General features: G+C 42.8%; 1 protein-coding gene across 6 annotated transcripts in view; it reads right to left on the bottom strand.

Annotated features, from left to right (window-relative positions):
• RAP1GAP2 (RAP1 GTPase activating protein 2) overlaps positions 1 to 19,835 on the bottom strand; it is a 293,053-nt gene that overhangs the window by 121,651 nt on the left and 151,567 nt on the right. Inside the window, exon 1 of one of the 6 annotated variants that reach the window (XM_037880595.2) lies at positions 4,138 to 4,363. The exons of the other annotated variants lie outside the window; for them this stretch is intronic. Within the exon in view, the coding sequence (XP_037736523.1) occupies positions 4,138 to 4,244 (107 nt within the window). The 5' untranslated portion in view covers positions 4,245 to 4,363. Of the gene's footprint in view, positions 1 to 4,137; positions 4,364 to 19,835 lie in introns of those variants that run through there. 6 annotated transcript variants of the gene reach the window in all.

Below are 19,835 nucleotides of genomic sequence, written 5' to 3'. Positions count from 1 at the left end.
CAATTCGTAGCCCCAGCACCTCTGGGCTTGCTGCATCAGTTATGAATCTAAAAAAAAAATTGCTTGAGCCCCCGCACCTAATCAGTTGAGCCCCGGCACGTCTTTCATTACAAATTGAGCACTGGCCACCTCCATTGCTAAACTATTTCAGTGGTTAATTACCCTCACTAAAATGTGTGCCTCGTTTCCAGTTTCCTAGTAAAAAAGAAAATCTAGGGCACAACGCTGGATTCTGGGGCACTGAGCAGAGGCAGGAGGAGTTTTGGATTCACAAAGAGGAATAGTAAGTAAATGTGCGAGTTGTTACTACACATTACTTGCCATTTACTTAGGATCAACAGTGACATCCAGGATGGTTTCCAAATGAACAGGACTGGTGTGGATTGACTGATGGATTGATTGTTTCAGGAAGGAAGGCAGTGGGAACAAAGTCAGCATAAACCTGGCTTAAGGCAAGAAGGCTCAGTGAAGTCAATTTGCAGCACTATACTTTGGTGGGTTGCTAATAAGTACAGCGACACAGGTCACCAGGGAGTCAGCATCTGCTACCAAACCTGACGTACTTGCATACGGCTCATGTGGAGTGAAATTCAATGGCAAATGCAGAACAAAGACTGAACGTTTAAAAAAATACCTTCGCTTTAACACCACAACTGTATGGCACTGGAAACTTACATACGTTTAAACAGTGCAACTAGAGTACGTACACCGAAATACTTGCAGTCCCTCTCAAGAAACCAAACCATAGCAGATAAAAAAGCAGCCATGGGGGATCTTGTTCTTCCCTTGAGACTCCCGTTAGCCTCAGTAAACACTCAGTGAGGGCTAAACTAGGCAAGAGTTTGTGCTAGACATGGTACTATAAAAGCAGGCATCCTTTTATGGACCAGATTTTCAGAAGAGCTGAGAGCCACATTTCCAAGTGCCCAAAACCCACAGCTGAAGCCAGATTTCTCAGAGTGCTCAGTTCCCATCTTTTTCCTGGGACGTTTTGGGCCTGATGCTGTAGACAAAATTCTAATTGATTTCAGAGTGGGGTTTCAGTATCAACAGTTTGAGAACAGGCCATTTGACATCACTTAACACCTGCTCAAGCACATACTCTCTTGTCATTCACCAGTTTCCCAGTGGGTTGCAGCTTCACTTCTTGTAACCACCCCACCAAAAAAAAAATCAACTTAATGATCAAACAAAACATGCTGAAGGCCTGATCCTGCAAATACTTATGCAGGTGAATGACTTTATTCACTTGTGCCTGATCCAGCTCCCATTAAATTCAATGGGAGCCTTTACCGATTTCAGTGGGAACTGGACCGGGCCCTTAGGTAGCCCCATTGTGCTTAATTCACTTACACTGAACTGTGCAGTCTCTGAGTCCATGTAAGGATTAAGATCGTTTACCGCATTTTTTAAAAAACAGTAAAGGGTTGGATTTTGAAAAGAGCTCAGCACCCAGCAGCTCCTATTTAAACACTTATTATTTATTTGCATTACAGTAGCCCGTAAAGGCCAGGGTACCACGTGGCCATAGAACAAAGCTGATATCTACACTCGAGTGGGAGGGGTAATTTCCAGCTCAGCCAGACACACGTGCGCTAGGTTTGATTGAGCTCGCTGTGCAGCCGCTGTGGCAAAGACAGCGGGACGGACTATCTACCCCAACTACATCCCTGCCCTGGACCCTACGTGTGTATTCAGCTGGCCAGCCTCTATTTGTAGCGTACTAGCTCAATCAGAGCCACAACAACTGCTTTTCTGCATCTCCAGTAGATTAAAAGCCAGGGTTGGTGTTAGGGGGTAGCAAGCAGGGCAATTGCCCAGGGCCCCACACCACAGGGGACCCCGCAAAGCTAAGTTGCTCGGGCTTCGGCTTTCAGCCCTGGATGGCTGGGCTCGGGCTTTGGCTTTTTGCCCTTTGCCCCAGCGAGTCTAACGCCAGCCCTGCTCTCTAGTTTGTTTTGACGGACCCTCTGAAACCTGCTCATGGCTCCCCAGGAGTCCCCGAACCCCTGGCTGAGACAATCCCTGCCCAAAAGAGCTTACAGTCCAAGCATAAGATTATACACAACAAGTGGGGAGAGTGCAAGGTGACAGTGGGACAGTACTAGTCGGCACGGCTGCCTAGCCATGGTCAATTTTTTTGAATCATGACAGAGGGATCTGAAAGGGGACCCTGAGGTGGCTTTGGAGATGTTTCCGGCGAGCTCCTCCCATGCACAAGGAGTAGTACTCAACATACTGAACTCTTCTGAAAATCTGGCCCTAAATGGCCACGAGACTACTATTATTTGCTAATTGCTTGGTACTGTACAAGAGTAAAGATCGCCTTTACCCCACTGGGGTGCTACGGGAGACACTCAGCAACCTTTATGTGATTCCCCTTATGGAAACATCCTTTAGAATTTAATCAGGATTAAAAGGAAAGGGTTGTATAGGAATGTAATCGAGTTGTAAACAATAACCCTCAAACCCTACAGGATTTACTGGAGAATGAGATATTTTTAGAAGCTGTTTTTTAACCAGACCACAGCCGGGATAGAACCCTCTATTACATTCCATAGGATGGTTTTAAGAAACCCACCTGCAGAAAGTGGATCGCTCTCTATTTAATTCTATAGGACTATTCCATAAGGTTCTGTAGGAGCCCATTGCTATTGTTACAGTGCCAAAAAGCATGCAGGGAGTCTCAAAGAGAAAAGAATGCTCTAAAAAGGTTACAATCTGTGATCCCAACCCTGCAAGCACTGACTACGGGGAGAACTCCTCCAGACTTTCTTACTCTGCCCAGCGGCACAGAATGCAGCTGTGAGCCCCAGTTTTAGATGTGATGAGTGCAGATCCTAAAACAGGAGGGAGGGGTTACAGTGAAGAAAAAGAAGCACCATGGCAATAAGATGACTCAGGTCAAGTGTGAGCACAATTTGGTAATTTCCAGATCAGGCAGAGGCCCCAAGAACACCAAGTCACATATGTCTTAACTATTGTTTTTAATGGTATAACCAGTGACGCCTTCAGGAATGGGGAAAAAAAACATTTCAGCAATACATAGGGTCTGCCTTAAAATCCACAAAAGCAAAACTCTGTCCCTAAGTCAACCTGCTGTCTATTGTCTCTGAGGCACCACATTGCAGGAATGTCCAAAGTGAAATGTTACTCAGAGCAGGTGCCACAAAATTTAGGGACGCTGGGGTGAGCCCAGCCTTATCTCTGGATTGCTCTGCTTTTGTGGATTTGTCAGATTATCATTTTTTTAAAATGTAGTTTTGAGTGATTCCATTCTGCCTTCCTATATTTTTCTATATGAAAATTTTAAAAAAAGTTTAAATACCGCTATGAAGATTACTAAATTGAAGTGATAATTGTCTGCTCTCCACTTTAGACTAAAAATTATACACACTGCATAAATTTAGGTGCACATATTATTTTAACAAGAAAGTTGCCAGAACAAACTGCATAAGGAGACAGAGCTCTCTGAATAAAGACATAAGTAAATCAAATCATTGTAAACCTTTGAAGAAAATAGAAACTCCCATTAACATCCCAAAAAGTCAGCAACTGTATCTATCAGATGACAGCTAACACACCATTCAAAACACACTGTTTCCCCAAACCACAAAGTTGAACACAAAGTACAGTCCACAGCTTAGTCAACGAATCTGAAAATCATTTGCCAACTGTTTTTCAGGAAAGAGACAAAGCCGTTAATCTGAGTCAAATCAGTTCTACAAAACACTGCAATCCCGGGAAGAAAACAGTCTGTCCTGGCTTTATACCGCAAAAAAAATGTTTAGGGTCAATAGGTAAACTCAGAGGGGCTGAAGCAGTCCCATCTCTCTCTCTTTCTCTAAATATACACACACATAAATCTTTAACGGTTAGGAAAGGGTTTTGAGCACATAGGTGTTACCACCATGTCTATTGTTTTGCTTTGGAATAGTATTGTCAGCACATACAAATATACATTCCCATAAGAATATGATCTATGAAATACAATCATGGATACAATATAGACAGACTGCGGGCTCCACAATTCCCCCTCCTTCCCCAGATTTCAGCTAACGTTTCAATACCGTAGTGGCAATGACTGTTCTTTTTCTTGAATCAAGAGAGAAAAGACTGAATAAACTCGTGCTTTACCTTTTTTCTTTATTTTGCTTTCTGGATTTGTGCAACAACCCTATAAGGACAACAGCTGCTCGGATCCCTGCCCTTTTAGAATGCATCCTGTCAGCCGGTTGTGACATAGTTAAGGTGACACTTCCACAGGCTCTGCTGCCAATATCCCCAACCCTTGGCAAGAGACCTGCTTTAAAAAGTGCAAACCTCCCTCCCCTCACTAGCACGCACACTTCTCTCCCTCTCCCCTCTGCCTTGTTACTCCTGCCTCATAGGTAAAGCTCTTGCCTGAATCAGGTGATTTCTCTTACTCTAGCGACCTTCAAGTCACCTGCCTCCCCTTCCTAGCTGACTACAGCCTCTGATTCTGCTGCTGCTCTTCTGCTCCGGGTTGCTAAGCTGCCAGCACACAGAAGGGTGGCATTTCCAAGTCAATTAAATCACTTAAAACTGTACCAGCCTCAGATGTGGTCATCGGCTCTTGACTATCTGTCATGCCTGCGTTCAGCCATCAACCACAATCCACCCCCCACCCATATCCCCGAAAGAACCGAAGTTCGGGCTTCTCTTCGACGTTTTAGAGTGAGCATTAAACCAAAGCAGATGCAGAAGTAATATACTGAGCATTTTCATCAAGCCCTGTAATTTGCTGGATGATACCTGCAAGCAAACTGAACGGAACTGCGTGGAGCTGGGACCCACACACAGAGGAAAGCTTTCAGGTTTTCTCCTCTGCTATTGCTTGTTACAATTTTTCTGAACAAAGAGGATTTTTGTGTGTGTGTGAGAGTGTACAGTGTGTGTTTTATGAAGGCAGAGGGCATTCAAAGCATCATTGATTTTATGCTGGGGAAACAAAGATTACTAAAAGGTGGGTGTAATTAATTACCATTTTTTTTGGTCATTTTTTACTAGAAAACAAAACCCAAATCTACAGTCTAAACAAAACTAAGTTTCCATGGGGTTTGGGATCTATTGACACAGTGGTTGTCAATTCACTGCACCAGCTTTAACCAATGGCTTTTAGACTAAATGTAAAGGATCTCTCTCCTCCCCTCCCCCTCCCCCCCGAATGTCATTTCCTGATTGCTGCTGGGGATTAGATGAATTTTAAGAACATTAAAATGCACAAGGATTTTATTTTTAATGGTTGGGATCTAATGTTGCAACTAAAATAACTCCATGATTCACACACTGAAGGTTTTTGAAAATACCTTGTACAGTTAAGGGTAAAATTCAGATTGTATAAGAACCTCAATATGGTCAACTTAATTACAGCATCCTTAAAACTGAAAAGGAAAAATTGGGTTTTTTTTACATTACAAAGTGTATTTTCAAGACATTAAATCTTTTATGTACTGGGACAGACCCTCAGCTGAATTAAGTTGGCATAATGCCAGAATCTAGCTCATTGTGTTGTGTTTAAAATATGCCACATGAATAAATTTTCTACTTTGTCTAGAAGTGTACTGAACCATATCTGTTAACAGGTGCTGGAAAACGTAGCCCCACTAGTCTTCTTCATACAGTCCATGTTATATTCCTTGCTGCAGCTTTTTTATTAAGTAGACTGTAAATGATCTACCCCAGAGCATCAGCCTCAACACCTTTCCCTTTCAAAGTATGTTACCATGGAGATAAAACAAGCAGGTCTCTTCCCTCCTCCCTCCCTATCACTTCCATCCTCCCATATCACTTACCATTCGTGCTGGTTCAATTCTCACATTAGAAATAAACACAGGACCAGTTAAATCACTTGGAACGCGTTAATTGCAAGAGGAACTAAAACCCAGTCCTTTGGTTTAAGGCATGCACCGTAAGATAGCAGGCAGGCAAAAATTCTCACCTCCTGAAAGACTAAAATATAAGCATCTGGCCAAAGACAGCAATAGTTCTGTATCTCTTTTCCTTCAGAGACAGTATCTTAGTTATAATAACCCTATTAGATCATCTAATCCACCCCTGCCCTGACGGTGTAAAACTAATCCCTGTGGTGTAGAACTGTTCCCTATGGTATACTTTCTAAGTCTTTATCCAGCCTAGTCTTAATGCACGAAGAGTAGGAACACTTTGTTAATAATAGGGAATCAGAGCTGAAGTGTATGCTCTCATTGGACACTAAGAGCTTCTCTTATTTCCCCAGGTTCTTATGGGCAAGTACAATGGCTGCCTACGCTGGTGTTCTTCCCCTAAAGAATTCCCAAATCCCAAAGCCACGCATAGACTGCCAGGCAGAGTTTGAGCAGTGATATCTCTGTTTGAATTTGGAGGTCAGGAATAGGCCCTGGAGAGTCTCTTATCTTTACTAAGGGGATATGTGGGAGGATGGACAAATTTATGCCTATATCAGTCAACAAATGAGTTCTTTCTGTGTTATTTTGCCACAAAGAGTCAGTCTCCGCCAGCAACTAGTTCATCAGAGCAGTTTGGGAAATTGGTGGTGCACATGCATCAACCCAGTAGACCCCATGCTATGGGCCTCTTGAAGCCAGTTGCCTTCACAACCCCAAGTGCTGAGGAACGTGTGCACCCTAGCAAAATAGGACAAAGGCTCATATTGGAGTTTTCAGTGAAAAGACAAGGACACTTCCTTCCAATCCTCCGATCTTCAGAAACAACCCTTACCCCAGAATAGAGGAATAAACAGGGGGAAGCCAGCAGTAAACTCTAATAATTGCCCTGTGACACCAGAGTCTTGACAGGGACATGAGGCTGAAATATGATCCTAAGCTACCTAGGAACCCTCTAAGAGCTACCTAGGAACCCTCTAAGAGGGGGAGTCAATCATTAACAGACCAGAGGGTTTTTCCAGGCAAAGTCCACAAGAAATATGTTTGCTCAGGATCAAATAGGCTTCAAAACGGAACACACAAAATCTGATGCAGAAAAGTAGGCTTTTTTTAAACCTATCTTCTGTGCTGGATACATCTCAGCAGCCGTTCAAGGACAGCTCATCCATGTGAACATGTGACCCTTGCTACGCTGTCAGATTCACTGAGCCCAGATTGAGCTTCTGATTAAGCGATGGATGCACCTGGCCACCTCCACACAATTTTAGCTTGTGCACTCAGTTTTTCGCACAGGCCGAGAACGTTTAAAGCAGTGGAGTACGCGCCTCTTGCTCCTCTGAACTGGCTTCACCACCATCTATTTTCCTCCAACACTCTTCAGACCACTACTTTGACTCCATCTCCCAGTGCTGTGTAAAATGGAGCTGGCAATTCCACTGTGGGTGGATTGTATTCAGTGAAGGAGATCATGCTTTATGTCTACAACCACTAGCCACCCATAGGAACATACACGTCAATGCTCTAGTCATGGTCCCCAAACACGATGGCTTATGATACTGCTGCTTCTCTGGTTAGGGCCACTCTGTTATGAACAGAAATTCATTCCAGCACAATGGAACAGCAGTCACCTCTAGTGTGGGACATCTATTTTGCACAATTTTATAAAAGTCACATGGATATTATGAGTGCAACCATAGGAGGAGGGCATGGAAGGAAACAGATACGCCCCATCCTTATACATACACACCACAAATATTTATTACCCTGATATGCTCCTTATTGTGTCTGCAGCTCTCCCATATTTAGTTATTCAAAAATCATCCTCATCCAAAAGTACCATGCTTAAGGTTGCCTGTATAACCTTAACTCTGCCCTCTTGCATACACACATTTTGTTAGTCTTCAGTTACATGATCACATTTTTATTTCCACAGAGCATCCCCAAAAAGAACATACAATTCACCTGTGTTATAATGAATTCCTGTCCCTCAGCCTCTGTTTAGTCAGACAGCTAACTCTATAAAGGAGATGTGTTCATCAGTGCTCTGAACTTATTTTAACCCTAGAACAAACTAGCCATGTAATGGTGTTTACCACCTCACTTGTACAAAGATTTATGCCTGAGTGTAACTGTATGTCTGTGTGCAGTCCCACTGAAGTCAATGTTAAACACGTGTGTAAAAGTCTTTGCAAGATCATGGTCTAAAGGGACTGATTCAAAACCCATTGAAGTCAATGAGAAAATTTCAACAAGTTTTGGATCAGGCACTACAAAGATGAAGTAGCGGGGCAAAGGTCGTTCAGAACTGATGACTTCAAATAGCTACTGAGGACACATTCATTTAAATTCACATACATTGGGGTAGGGAAAATACAGAGACCCCGCCCACCCCGCTGAAAAACCAGCCCTGTTACAAGCTGGAATGACTAACACTTCTTCAAAGCAGGCGTCACAATGCAACATGACACCATGGCAGCTCGTGAAACTTGGGCAAGTGAGGAGGGGAAAATATAATAAACCCTGATGCCATCTTAATCATCATTTACTGCAGAAAGCACTTAGCTTCCACTCTGAAGCCTTTTAATCAAGCTTTTGTTGGTCCAACTAATCCCTTTGTTCTTGCTGAAAATATCTGGCTGCTCCCTTTCACAGGAAGCATCAGAGCCTGATGAATTTCTGAGAGGCAGTCGCAAAAAAAAAAAAAAAATTAAAGCCCATTCTCATGCCAAATTATATCAGTTCTCTGGCACCTCATTAGTTTTCACGGGGTGGGGGACAGGAGTTGGATTTTAAGCCTTTTACCGCTCTCTCTAAACAGGCAGCTTTGAATTTCATTGAATCTCTCCCTCCGGAGCCAATTTTCCCCCCACCCTCCCACGTGCACTCACAGAGACAAGTTAAGTATCAATCTTCTCATGTTTTATGCTGAAGTGGCTTTGTATTGATTTCTGAAGATGTTCATTTCTCTCATGTTTGGAAACGGAGATTCACTTAGGTAGATACACTTAGCCAATATTTTCCTTTCCACCTACATGTGACAAACGTGTCTCTTCTCTAATCAATTTATTTTGGGCTTAATTTTCAGCCTATTTGTAATTTACATGATCAAATGCAGCTAGAACGATACTTTGGAGGAAGGCTGGGCTTCTGGTGAAGGCACTGGACTAGAACACAGGAGATCTGGGTTCAGCCTCCATCTCTGGCACCGACTCCCCGTGATGCCTCGGGGAAGTCACTTAGCATATGTCTTCGCAGCTTTCGGAGGTGTGATTGCAGCATGTATAGCCATACCCAAGCCAGCTTTAATCTAGCTAGCTCAGGTACCAATAGCACGGGCCAGCTGCCTGAGTACGTACCCAGCTGGGCTTGTACTTAGGGTGACTAGCCCGTGCTGCTGTGGGTTTACTGCTATTGGTACCCACGCTAGCCAGATGAACACTAGTTCAGGGTATGTCTGTATGCGCTGAGAACATAGCTCCAATTGCAGGGTGGACATACCCTCAAGCTCTGCCTCGGTTGCCCCTGTGTAAAATGCGTGTAACAACACTTCCACTCTTTGACTGCTTTTATCTATCTAGATGGTAAGATCTTTGGAGCAGGGGCTGTCTCTTACTAGGTGCATGTGCAGCACCTAAAGTCAAGGGACCCTGATCTCGTTTGGGCTACAACCACTCAAGGCACTACCGTAACAGAAACAACAGAAAATAATACAATACTGCTTTGGTAAGAAACAACCCCCTCGTCCAATGGTTTCTCCTGTTGCAGCTCAGACATTAGGACTGTGAAAGTGTTTGTAGCAAGGGAGGGGAAAGGGAGTAAGTGGATTTTTCCTCTTCCTGGGGACGTTTTTAAACAATGCACCATTTAGTGGGGATGCCAAGGGCAAGAAATATTTGCTCTTCTTTAGGAGCCAGGGTATTTTAGAGCCAAAAAAGCATCTCAGACAGCAAAAATCTGGCCATATGCAAAGAGGAAAGATTATCTTTGCCGGATGGAAGGAAATGCATCCTCTCCAACCAGCCCCTCAAGCCCCTTTCAGTCTGAACAGTGGGCTGTTCAACACATCTCATTTGGAAGATCCAAGCACTTCTTGAGTTTTGAAGAGGTAGAAGTTTCATCAGCCAGGATAAGTGGCAACTCTCATACAGCAGGCGATCATATTCATATCACAAGGAGTGCTAGTTTTAACAGAGGCCAAGCCAGCAAATATAAGAGCAGACATCTTGAGGATATGTCCTTGTGTCCTTAGCCGGAGGCTAAAACATTAAACAGACAAAAGAACCAGCAGAGAGTCAACACAGACTCTGGTTGTAGCAGAAAGTGCACAGGACCGCGGCAAGGCAACGGCCCAGGGGCTTTGATTCATTTCTTCAGAACGGCCGTTTATTTATTCTGTCACACAATAAATAGCATTTTACCTTAGCTGAAACTGATGCATTAAGCATGCGAGGCAGGTAACTGTTGGGAAGGCCAGGCTGGGGAGTCCACTATTATAGCTCCTACACAAAGACAACATTTTATCTGGGGGGATTTTGGCCACAAGAGCCCCTCTGTGGTTGTGCACATGGGTACGTACCACAGGAAGATGAGCGGTTATTTTTTGTTTGCTGCAGTCTGATGAAAGCCCTCTAGGGAAGCTAGGTAAAGTAAGTTATGAAAGCCTGGAGGATGAGTAGCAGAGGGCAGGCAGTCTTATCCTTTGCTGGAGTATCCACATCATTCTCTGTTTCTGCTCTCCTTCCCAGTAGAGGCTCATTGCACTCCTCTATAACGCACACTTTCATCTCATGCTCATTGTGAGTCATCTTCCCAAAGAAATGGCACATCATGCACACCGAGCAATGATTTCTGCTTGACAAATAGACTGTGAAATGGACTACTGGATTCACAAAGAAAAGCAGGTGCATAAAAGAGAATGTGTGTCAGGCTGCAGATGGCTCTAAAATACAAGCCACGTGCACATTCTGGCATCGGGCATATCAGACAGAAACATGGGGGGGAAGACTCCGTTTGCAGAAGCTTTCTGCATGGGGTTCCTCTCTGCTTGAAAGATTATTCCATACACCCCCGACCCCCATCTCCTGTAGTAACTTCCTCCCAGGGAAGCAGTAAGAGCTGTTGGCTACAGCATCCCATGTGACACATTGCCATGAAGGACAGTCTCCCTCATTTCTTCAGTAGAACATTCCACACAGTGCCAAAATTAAAACTAACCCTCTCCCCCATAAAAACCACTTCTATAGGCATGAAACTTCCCCTTATATCAAGGCCTTATGCTCCAATTAAATGCCACTTAAACCCTCAAAATAAGTGGTGCATAGGCCTTGGTGCTGTGACCCTGCAGGGAGGAGGAATTTTCGCCATAGAGCCTCAGATATTAGGACCTGTGTTATGAGTGTTTTAATGTTGGCTGGCCAGCAGGGTTATCATACCCGTCCACCATGGGCATAAGAAGAGAATTTATTTAAACATAGCCAAAGGACAGCACGTCTCACAGAGCAGCAGCCCTTTCTTGATACTGCATCTTGGTCCTAGCACAGAGCATGAGCCCAAGGGCCAGATTTACAAAGGTATTTAGACACCTAATGATGCAGATAGGTGCTTTTGTGTATCCAACTAGGCACTTAAGTGCCTAACTCACCTACCCAATACCTTTGTAAATCTGGTTCCAAGTCTTTATATGGGGAAACTATAAACCTTCCAGCCTGGTATTCTGGAAAGTGGTACCGACTGAGCCATACTATAAAGCAAAGCATTGTAAACTATGTTTCTTCCCCTTGTAAATTGGAGAAAATAAAGGGAGCATTTTGGCTGTATGTCATACTATTGGTTTTTCAATCCTGCTATTGCTTGTAGTTGGGAATTTTCTGACCTTTTTTTTTTTTTTTTTGGCGAAAAATACCAATTCATCAAAACCAAAACTGTTTGTGAACCAGGATGGTGTTCAATGAATTTCCTGACTCAACAAAAAAATTATGAAAAACATTTTGAAAATGTTACAACAATACTTTTCAACATTTTCAAACCCCCCCCAAAAAATCCAATTTTCCCATTCAAAACAACTTGTTTCAGAACTTACACTAATAGGAGAAAAGGGTAAAAATCAAAGCAAAACACTTCAAAATTATTAAAACAAAATGTTTTGATTGAACCCAAAACCTTGTTTAAATCAGTTTTCAGTTCATGAATATTTAAGATTTTGACTTTGTCCCAGTTCAAGGGGGGAAAATTTTCAAACTCTCAGAAATGATCACAGAATGGCAAAACCATTTCCTGCCCAGCTATACCTGCAGTGTATCTACTAATGTTTATAAGTCATAGATTTACATATGTGCCTAGAATTTCCATTGCCACGCCAAAGTGGCTCCCTCTTGTATGAAGGATGAAAAACATTTCAGCCTTTGGCAGGAGTTCAAGGCACAGTTTAATTGTGCCTTGCCTTCAAGCTCTCTAGTCCTAACGTTGCATTATCACTCGCTAATGCCACAGTGGTACAGTATGTACATGCAAGACCTCTGTTAGACAGAACATTTTGAGCAACGCTTAAGCTTGCCTATCAGGAATTTCCAGTCTGGTGATGGTCAAGAGGAAATCGTTCTGGGCAGCATTCTAATGTTTGGAAGGGAAGGGACGGTGTTACTTTAGCCACCCTGACAATATTAGAAAGTCTTAACTAATCTTGAGAAATGGAAGATCAGAGGAATATTGTCAAGAGTGCTTCCATTTATATAGCATTGTGCCTTGTCAGGGTTCCTTCCCACTCTGAACTCTAGGGTACAGATGTGGGGACCCGCATGAAAGACCCCCAAGCTTATTCTTACCAGCTTAGGTTAAAAATTTCCCCAAGGTACAAACTTTGCCTTGTCCTTGAACAGTATGCTGCTACCACCAAGCCTTTTAAACAAAGAACAGGGAAAGAGACCACTTGGAGACGTCTTCCTCCAAAATATCCCCCCAAGCCCTACACCCCCTTTCCTGGGGAGACTTGAGAATAATATCCTAACCAATTGATTACAAAATCATCAAAGACCAAAACCCCTGGATCTTGGAACAATGGAAAAATCAGTCAGGTTCTTAAAAGAAGGATTTTATTAATAAAAAGAAAGGTAAAAATCATCTCTGTAAAATCAGGATGGAAAATACTTTACAGGGTATTCAGATTCAAAACACAGATGATCCTCCTCTGGGCAAAACCTTAAAGTTACAGAAAACAGGAATAAACCTCCCTCTTAACACAGGGAAAATTCACATAAAACAAAAGATAAACTAATCCGCCTTGCCTGGCTTACCTATATTGGTTGCAATATTGGAGATTTGGATTAGGATGGGTTGGAGAAGATGGATTTCTGTCTGGCCTCTCTCAGTCCCAAGAGAGAACAACCACGTAAACAAAGAGCACAACAAAAGCCTCCCCCCCCACCCCCCAAGATTTGAAAGTATCTTGTCCCCTTATTAGTCCTTTGGGTCAGGTGCCAGCCAGGTTAGCTGAGCTTCTTAACCTTTTACAGGTAACAGGATGTTGCCTCTGGCCAGGAGGGATTTTGTAGCACTGTCTAGAGAAAGGTGGTTACCCTTCCCTTTATATTTATGACGCGCCTTATGAACTGGATTTTCCCATTTCCTTTCCCTCGTCCTTGACTAATAGTCACTCTACTAGTGAGCAAAATGATTTCCTTGCCATGGGTTGACTGCAGGATAAATGTGGCAATGAATGCAAAGGAGAACACAACTTCATCTGTTTGAGGGCCTGATCCAAAGGAGAAAAGACTCCCACTGATGACAATAGCCATTGAATCAAAGCCTGCAAGAAGGTCTCAATCTTGATATAATGTCAATGGAACCAGCACAAATGTATCATGATTTTGAAGCATCATGGCTCACTGGAATCCATGGAGGATGTATTAATATCATCCAAGAATACACGAGAAAGATAGTATGAAAAGCAGCCCTCATGCATTCAGCTATGACAAGTCCGAGCCCAACGCCAGCACTGACCAAATTTGCATTGTGCTAAAGAACGTCAGTTCCAACCTGCAGCAAAGCGGCTGATCCATTGCCGAGTCCGCCAACTGTGCTAGATCTTGCCAGATTCTGCAGCGCTCTTGTACTGTGACCCACTAGAGGCTTCACTGAACGTACCGGACTCTTTTCCCTTTTGTTTTTCAACTGAGTTCAGATCTCCAAAACTAAAAAGCTAGAAAAAAACCACTACTGAGCCAGATTCCCCAACAAGGATTGTATCCAATAAAATGGTATGAAGTATGATCCAGTGGGTAGCCCAATAAGCAGGGGCTTGGGAGACCTGGTAGTTTCTATTCCCTGCTCTGCCAGATCCTGGTGGGTGACCCTGAGCAAACCACTTTGCTTCTCAGTGCCTCAGTTTCCCCATCTGTAAAATGGGGCTCAAAATACTTCCCTGCTTTGTAAAGAACATTGAGATCTACACAGTGCTTGAGACAATGCTTTGCATGGCCTGGGGGTGAGGACCACTAGCCCACAGCCCATTTACCAACAGATGTATAGATGCACAAAAAAGAAACAATGGCATAACCTTAGCCCTCGAACAGAGCCAGTCTGTGCACTAAAATGTATCTCCCATAAGAGAGCAGCCTTGTGTATTGTTTTACAATGTTATCTTTTTAATGATTAAATGACCTTTGAGGAAATGTGGCTGCAATTGCTGCATGAAAAGTAAACATCTGTTAAAACTGCCCTGACATTTATGTTTCGGAGAAAACAGTTTTGCAGCTAAAAAACCATTTTAATTAAGAGGGGTTAAGGAGAACTCGTTTTAGGTTTGGACCATTATGTGCCATTATAAAAATATCATTCGTATGCCAAGCTCATTTATGCAGAGCTTGGCATTTTCTTTAGTGCTGCTCTTTCCTAAGAAAGAGATACTGAGCAATACCACTTTGTGACAAAGTCAGATCAAAACTTCATTCTTGGTATTACAGAAGCACCCATCAAAGACTGATTTTCATTTATTTCTATGTAAGCCATATAATGTATAGAATAATATAGGTCTGGTTTTCCAGGGTTTGCACTGGGTATAATTATTTACATTCTGATCTAGCAGTGTTCTGTGCTCACTTCAGACAGGTGGAAATAATTATACAAGGTCAAGGCAACAGAAAAACCAGGCCCTTCGATACTGCAGTCTCAGACTGACTTGCATGTTTCATATAGTGCCTGATCCTCCAAACACTTATGCATGGGGAGTGGAATTTTTCAAGTGAGCTTAAGGGAATGAGAACCCACATCCCTTTGAATTGGGTGCCTAACTCTCCTACATTGCATCTTTACTAGGATAGAAGACGTGTTTACCTCAAGCTAGCTAACGCGGGGTAAAAACCAATGAAAACAAAGCACCCTGTAGCTTTCCCATGAGCTAGCATGTCAAGTTGAAGACTCTGGAGAGACTAGGTTTTACTGTGATCTGCTAACCTGTGCCCATATCTAGATTAGAATATGAATTTAATTCACATACTTCAAGCCTAAAATGTACTGGCTTGTTTGCAGAGCTGTATGAAAGTGAGGGAAGGTTTTAGGGAAATATTCATATTGCCAATATTCATATTCAATAGTCATATTTCTCATATATATTTGTTTGACTGGCCAGTTCTACATGCGCAATCATTATTTGCACAAAAATGCCACAAATGATGCATGCACAACAATTCAGGAATAAGATTTGTTCTGTGTTTGCACAGTACCTAACACAATGAAGTCCTGGTTTTTGAATGGCACTCTTAGGTGGTACCCAATGCAAATAATAAATAATAGTAAGCTTAGAAGTCATTACTGACAATTCGTCCCACATGGTTTTAAATGCCCATCTCCAGAGCTTTGCTGGTTAACAAAAATAAAAACACGATTCAGTTGTTTTCTTAATATGAGGTCGTTTATAAAAACACATCAAATGTAGAGGAGCGACTGTAAATTTTACACTGCGTAAATCTGTTAAACTGTAAAGCAAATATTTTTATGGCTGAAATCTTGCAGCTCAAGACATACTAGCCCATGATTTGCTTCCATGTGGACCATAAAATGCACAAATTTAGTATGTCAGGTTTTATTCCTCTGTGAAACTGTGGAAGACCAATGGCATAAGCCACCAAAAAGCTTAACATTTCATCACTTTATTATATTGCTTTGAAAATCAAATTTGAGACAAAAATTCCAATTGACCACTTTCATATGATAGGTCTAAGATCATGGAATAGCAATCTCCAGGGAGGGGGTTTGTGAACAGGTGTCAGGGAGTCACAGTCATCAAGCTCTCATCATATTATTAAATGGAACCAGGGTCACAGCAAGGTCCCAGCTGAGCTGGAAGGGGGACAAGACACAGAAAAAGGGGTCCAGGTATGCAAAATGAGGAAAACTGTTCATCGAAAGCAAGTTGGGTGGTTCTGAACATCCTTCATTCGACAGGAGAGGAGACCCACTAAATAAAGATGAGACAACCTCGGTGTTTTGGTTTGCATGGGCTCAAGGGAACGTTTTGTGCATCATTTTGGTTTGCGTTCACAAACCCTGAGTCCAGGGGAAATCTTTGCATCAAGAATACATGCAAAACCCACAAGCTATTCTTGACTGGGATAGGAGCCCCAGGTTCACTCAAAACTAGCCTCACTCTTGCCCAAACTTAGCAACATTGTTTGTCAAACCTTCTTGCAAGGGATAGGAGGTCTATGCTTTTCTTCGAAGCATCTAGCAGCGGCCTTCATTCAAGAAAGGATGGTTTTGTGGTTAAGGCCCTGAACTGGGACTCGGGAGATCTGAGTTCAGTTCTTCACTCTGCCACAGATTCCCTGTGTGACCTTGGGCAATCACTTAGTCTCTCTGTGCTGCAGTTTCCTTTCTAGTAAAAAGGGGATAACAATAGTTCCCTACCTCACAGGAAGTTAGGAGGACGTAGGCAGTAATGACTATGAGGTACTCATACACTCTGATAATGAGGGCCAGACGTGTACTCGGTAGATAGAAATACGAGGATAAACTAGGCAGACCAGAGGTCAGTTTCAATAGCTCTGTTCCTGTCCCAAAGCCATTGGGCAATATTCAAACTTGCCACGAAGCACTACATTTACGTTCCAGGGCTGAATCAGACCCATTGGTCTAATCTCTTTGGTACCATTACCGAGCTTCCTAGGAAACAAATGGGGAGAGAGATCAAAGTTGCTACAAAAAGGACAAAAATCTTTATGAACAACAACAAGTGACCTTTTGTTTTGCAACAAAGCCAAAGCTCAGTCAGTGGGTTGCCACTGCTGCTGAAAACAGAACAGGACTGCGTGTGAGTGCCAGTCATGTCTGAAGATCAACAAATACTTAAGATAAGCCATCCTTAATTGCTGTGAAACAGACAGAATAGATGAACAGATAATGACCCCGGCTGTAATGTGTGCACCCATTGTGTGGTTAGAGAGGCTTAAAAAGAGACTCAGCAGTATGTTTTGATTAATCACAAAGAAAGAATAACCAGAGGATGAGAATGGGCACAACACTGCTATTGGATTTACCGTATATCTTTGTTTAGAAGCCACGGTTTCTATTAGAATATACTTCTTTCAGTGTATTACTTGGCTTTCCCGCTCCCCCCTCCCCTCCCCTGGTCAATTTTCATGGCAAGGTGAGGCTAATGTAATGGATGAGGATGATTACTAACAAAGGACAGCTTCTAAACCAATTGGATCAGGTTTTCTTAAAAGATGGAGCCACAAGCAGTAGAACGAGCCCTGAGCGGTTTAAAAAATCAGCTTTTTACCCTGGAAAAGGAATCACACCTCAGCACTGCACTCATCTAACACTTGGCTTGCACTGAGATTCTCTCCTATGATACGGCCCCTTTGTGCCAGTCAGCTGGTAGCACAGAGTCTCTAAATGCTGATGGATCCAGCCAGCTGGCAGTCGCCCTGGAGCGGGAAAGTCCCAAGGTAAAGAGGTGACATAGCTAGTTCAAATGCCAAACCCCTTCTTCCTTCCCTTCATACCCCCTGTACAGGGTACGTGGCCAGGAGAAAGGGGATGTGGGTAGAGTTTTGCTGCACTCCAGCACTCCCCAGCTGATGCAGTAGCCCTATTGGATCATCCCTACCTAGTAAAGTTTAGAGCAACCCCGAGGCTGACCCAGATTGTGCCAGGGACAGTATCAGCATAGAACTGGGCTTTGGATCAGGGAGCTGCGATCAGCACCTCTGTGGGCTCCCACTAGCTACACCGAGTACATACTGTGTGCAGCTGAAAACCTAGCCCGGGTGTGTACACTCTTTTTGCCTAATTCTGAACCCACACAGCATGGTGGATTCAAAAGCTTGACTTAAATTTATTGGGTTCACATCTCACTTGGGACTGCCACGGGACCAGAATTTGAGTTGGAGCTCCTGTATCTCTTGCCAAGGGACACCTGTGATGGTCTCTGACACCCACTATTATTTTAAAAAGGAAGCAGCCCTGTGGGACCAAGCATAGGCAGTTTATCTGTTTATAAGGGGTAACATTTTCAAAAGCAACTATGTGACTTAGGAGCCTGAGTCCCACTGACTTGCCGTGGGGGTCAGGCTCCTAAGTCTGATATACGTTTATGAAGTTTTACCCAAGTTCCCAGTAACAGCTATGAAATCCCAGCCACCCTACTGGATTTGCTGTCTGACAAGCAGGTGCTTTTGCAGACTTTAAAGCTCCAATTTTACTAGAACATCCAGATTTAAATGTAAGCAATGTTCACAATGCGCCGTCTGAATACAAAACAAAGCAACAAAACCAACCACAGGGACTCACTCCTCAGACAGAACCAGCTCAAGGTGCAAGACAATCCCTGCCATTATGTCTGCAGTTGAGCCTGCTTCTTTTTCAATCCCACGCACCAGCTTAGCTGTCACATTCAAATGGGCTCTTAGAAGGAAAGAAAGGCGTTAAGGCCTTGATCCTACTCCCACTGAAATGTACAAGAGCTTGTCATTAACCTCCATGGGTATCAAATCCAGTTATTCAAAGTCAATGAAGCTACACCAATATATAACAGCAAAGGATCTGGTCCTATAAACTGTCCTACTACCAGGATTCTGTACAATAGATTTCCACATTGGCAGCTATCCAGACTCAGTACATACTGCTCCTCCCATCCCCTTAAGGGGCAGATAAGAAGCAATTCTAGTTCTAGCAGCAAGCAGTAGATGCCATTTTACTTAAGTAGGGATGTGTAAACTGTTCCTATTAGAGAATAAAGCTACAGCATATGCATCCCTTCTGTAACTACTGCTTTCTGTCTTCATTTCCACAGCACAGATAACAGCTAGTCAAATATTCACTATAAATAAATTATCCAGTGCACTTAGCCCATTTTGCTGCCTGTGAATTAAACCCAGTTTCTGTAAGGGTCTCAGTGGTTCATAAATACCCGGTGAACAGTAAACATGACCAGATTTCAGCCCAACGCAGCTCACAATACAAACCGCTTGCTTTGACTACTTGACTGCTATTCATTATTTGTGGTATGTGTTAACACACTCCCAAAATTGAATGATTAAATGGTTAATGTTTGTACAGTCCTTTGAAGATGTAAAGCACCACATAAGTGCTATATTATTAACTGTGCGTAACGAGACTTTAGAATATCCCTGAAATCTGCAGACATTTTTAAGATCATCCAATTTAAGATAATAAAAGCTATAGGAAAATTACGAACCAATATCTGTACACGAAGATGGTTTTTTATTACAGATACAGAATACACTGAAAAGGCAAGTGGCTTTTGTAACGAATCCAGTTAGATACTTTTGTTTAAAAGTGCCATTAGATCTCTTTCATGCTGCAATATATCACTGCAATATGTAAAGTACATACAGAAGTTAATATCTTTATTAGCAAAGTGATGAAAATGAATTTGCATGAATGGTTTTGGTCCTGAGCTTAGAACAAATA

Source organism: Chelonia mydas, chromosome 17, assembly GCF_015237465.2.
Source record: "Chelonia mydas isolate rCheMyd1 chromosome 17, rCheMyd1.pri.v2, whole genome shotgun sequence".
In the NCBI taxonomy this organism is placed as follows: Eukaryota; Metazoa; Chordata; order Testudines; family Cheloniidae; genus Chelonia; species Chelonia mydas.
This window is presented reverse-complemented; position numbering and strand designations above follow the sequence as displayed.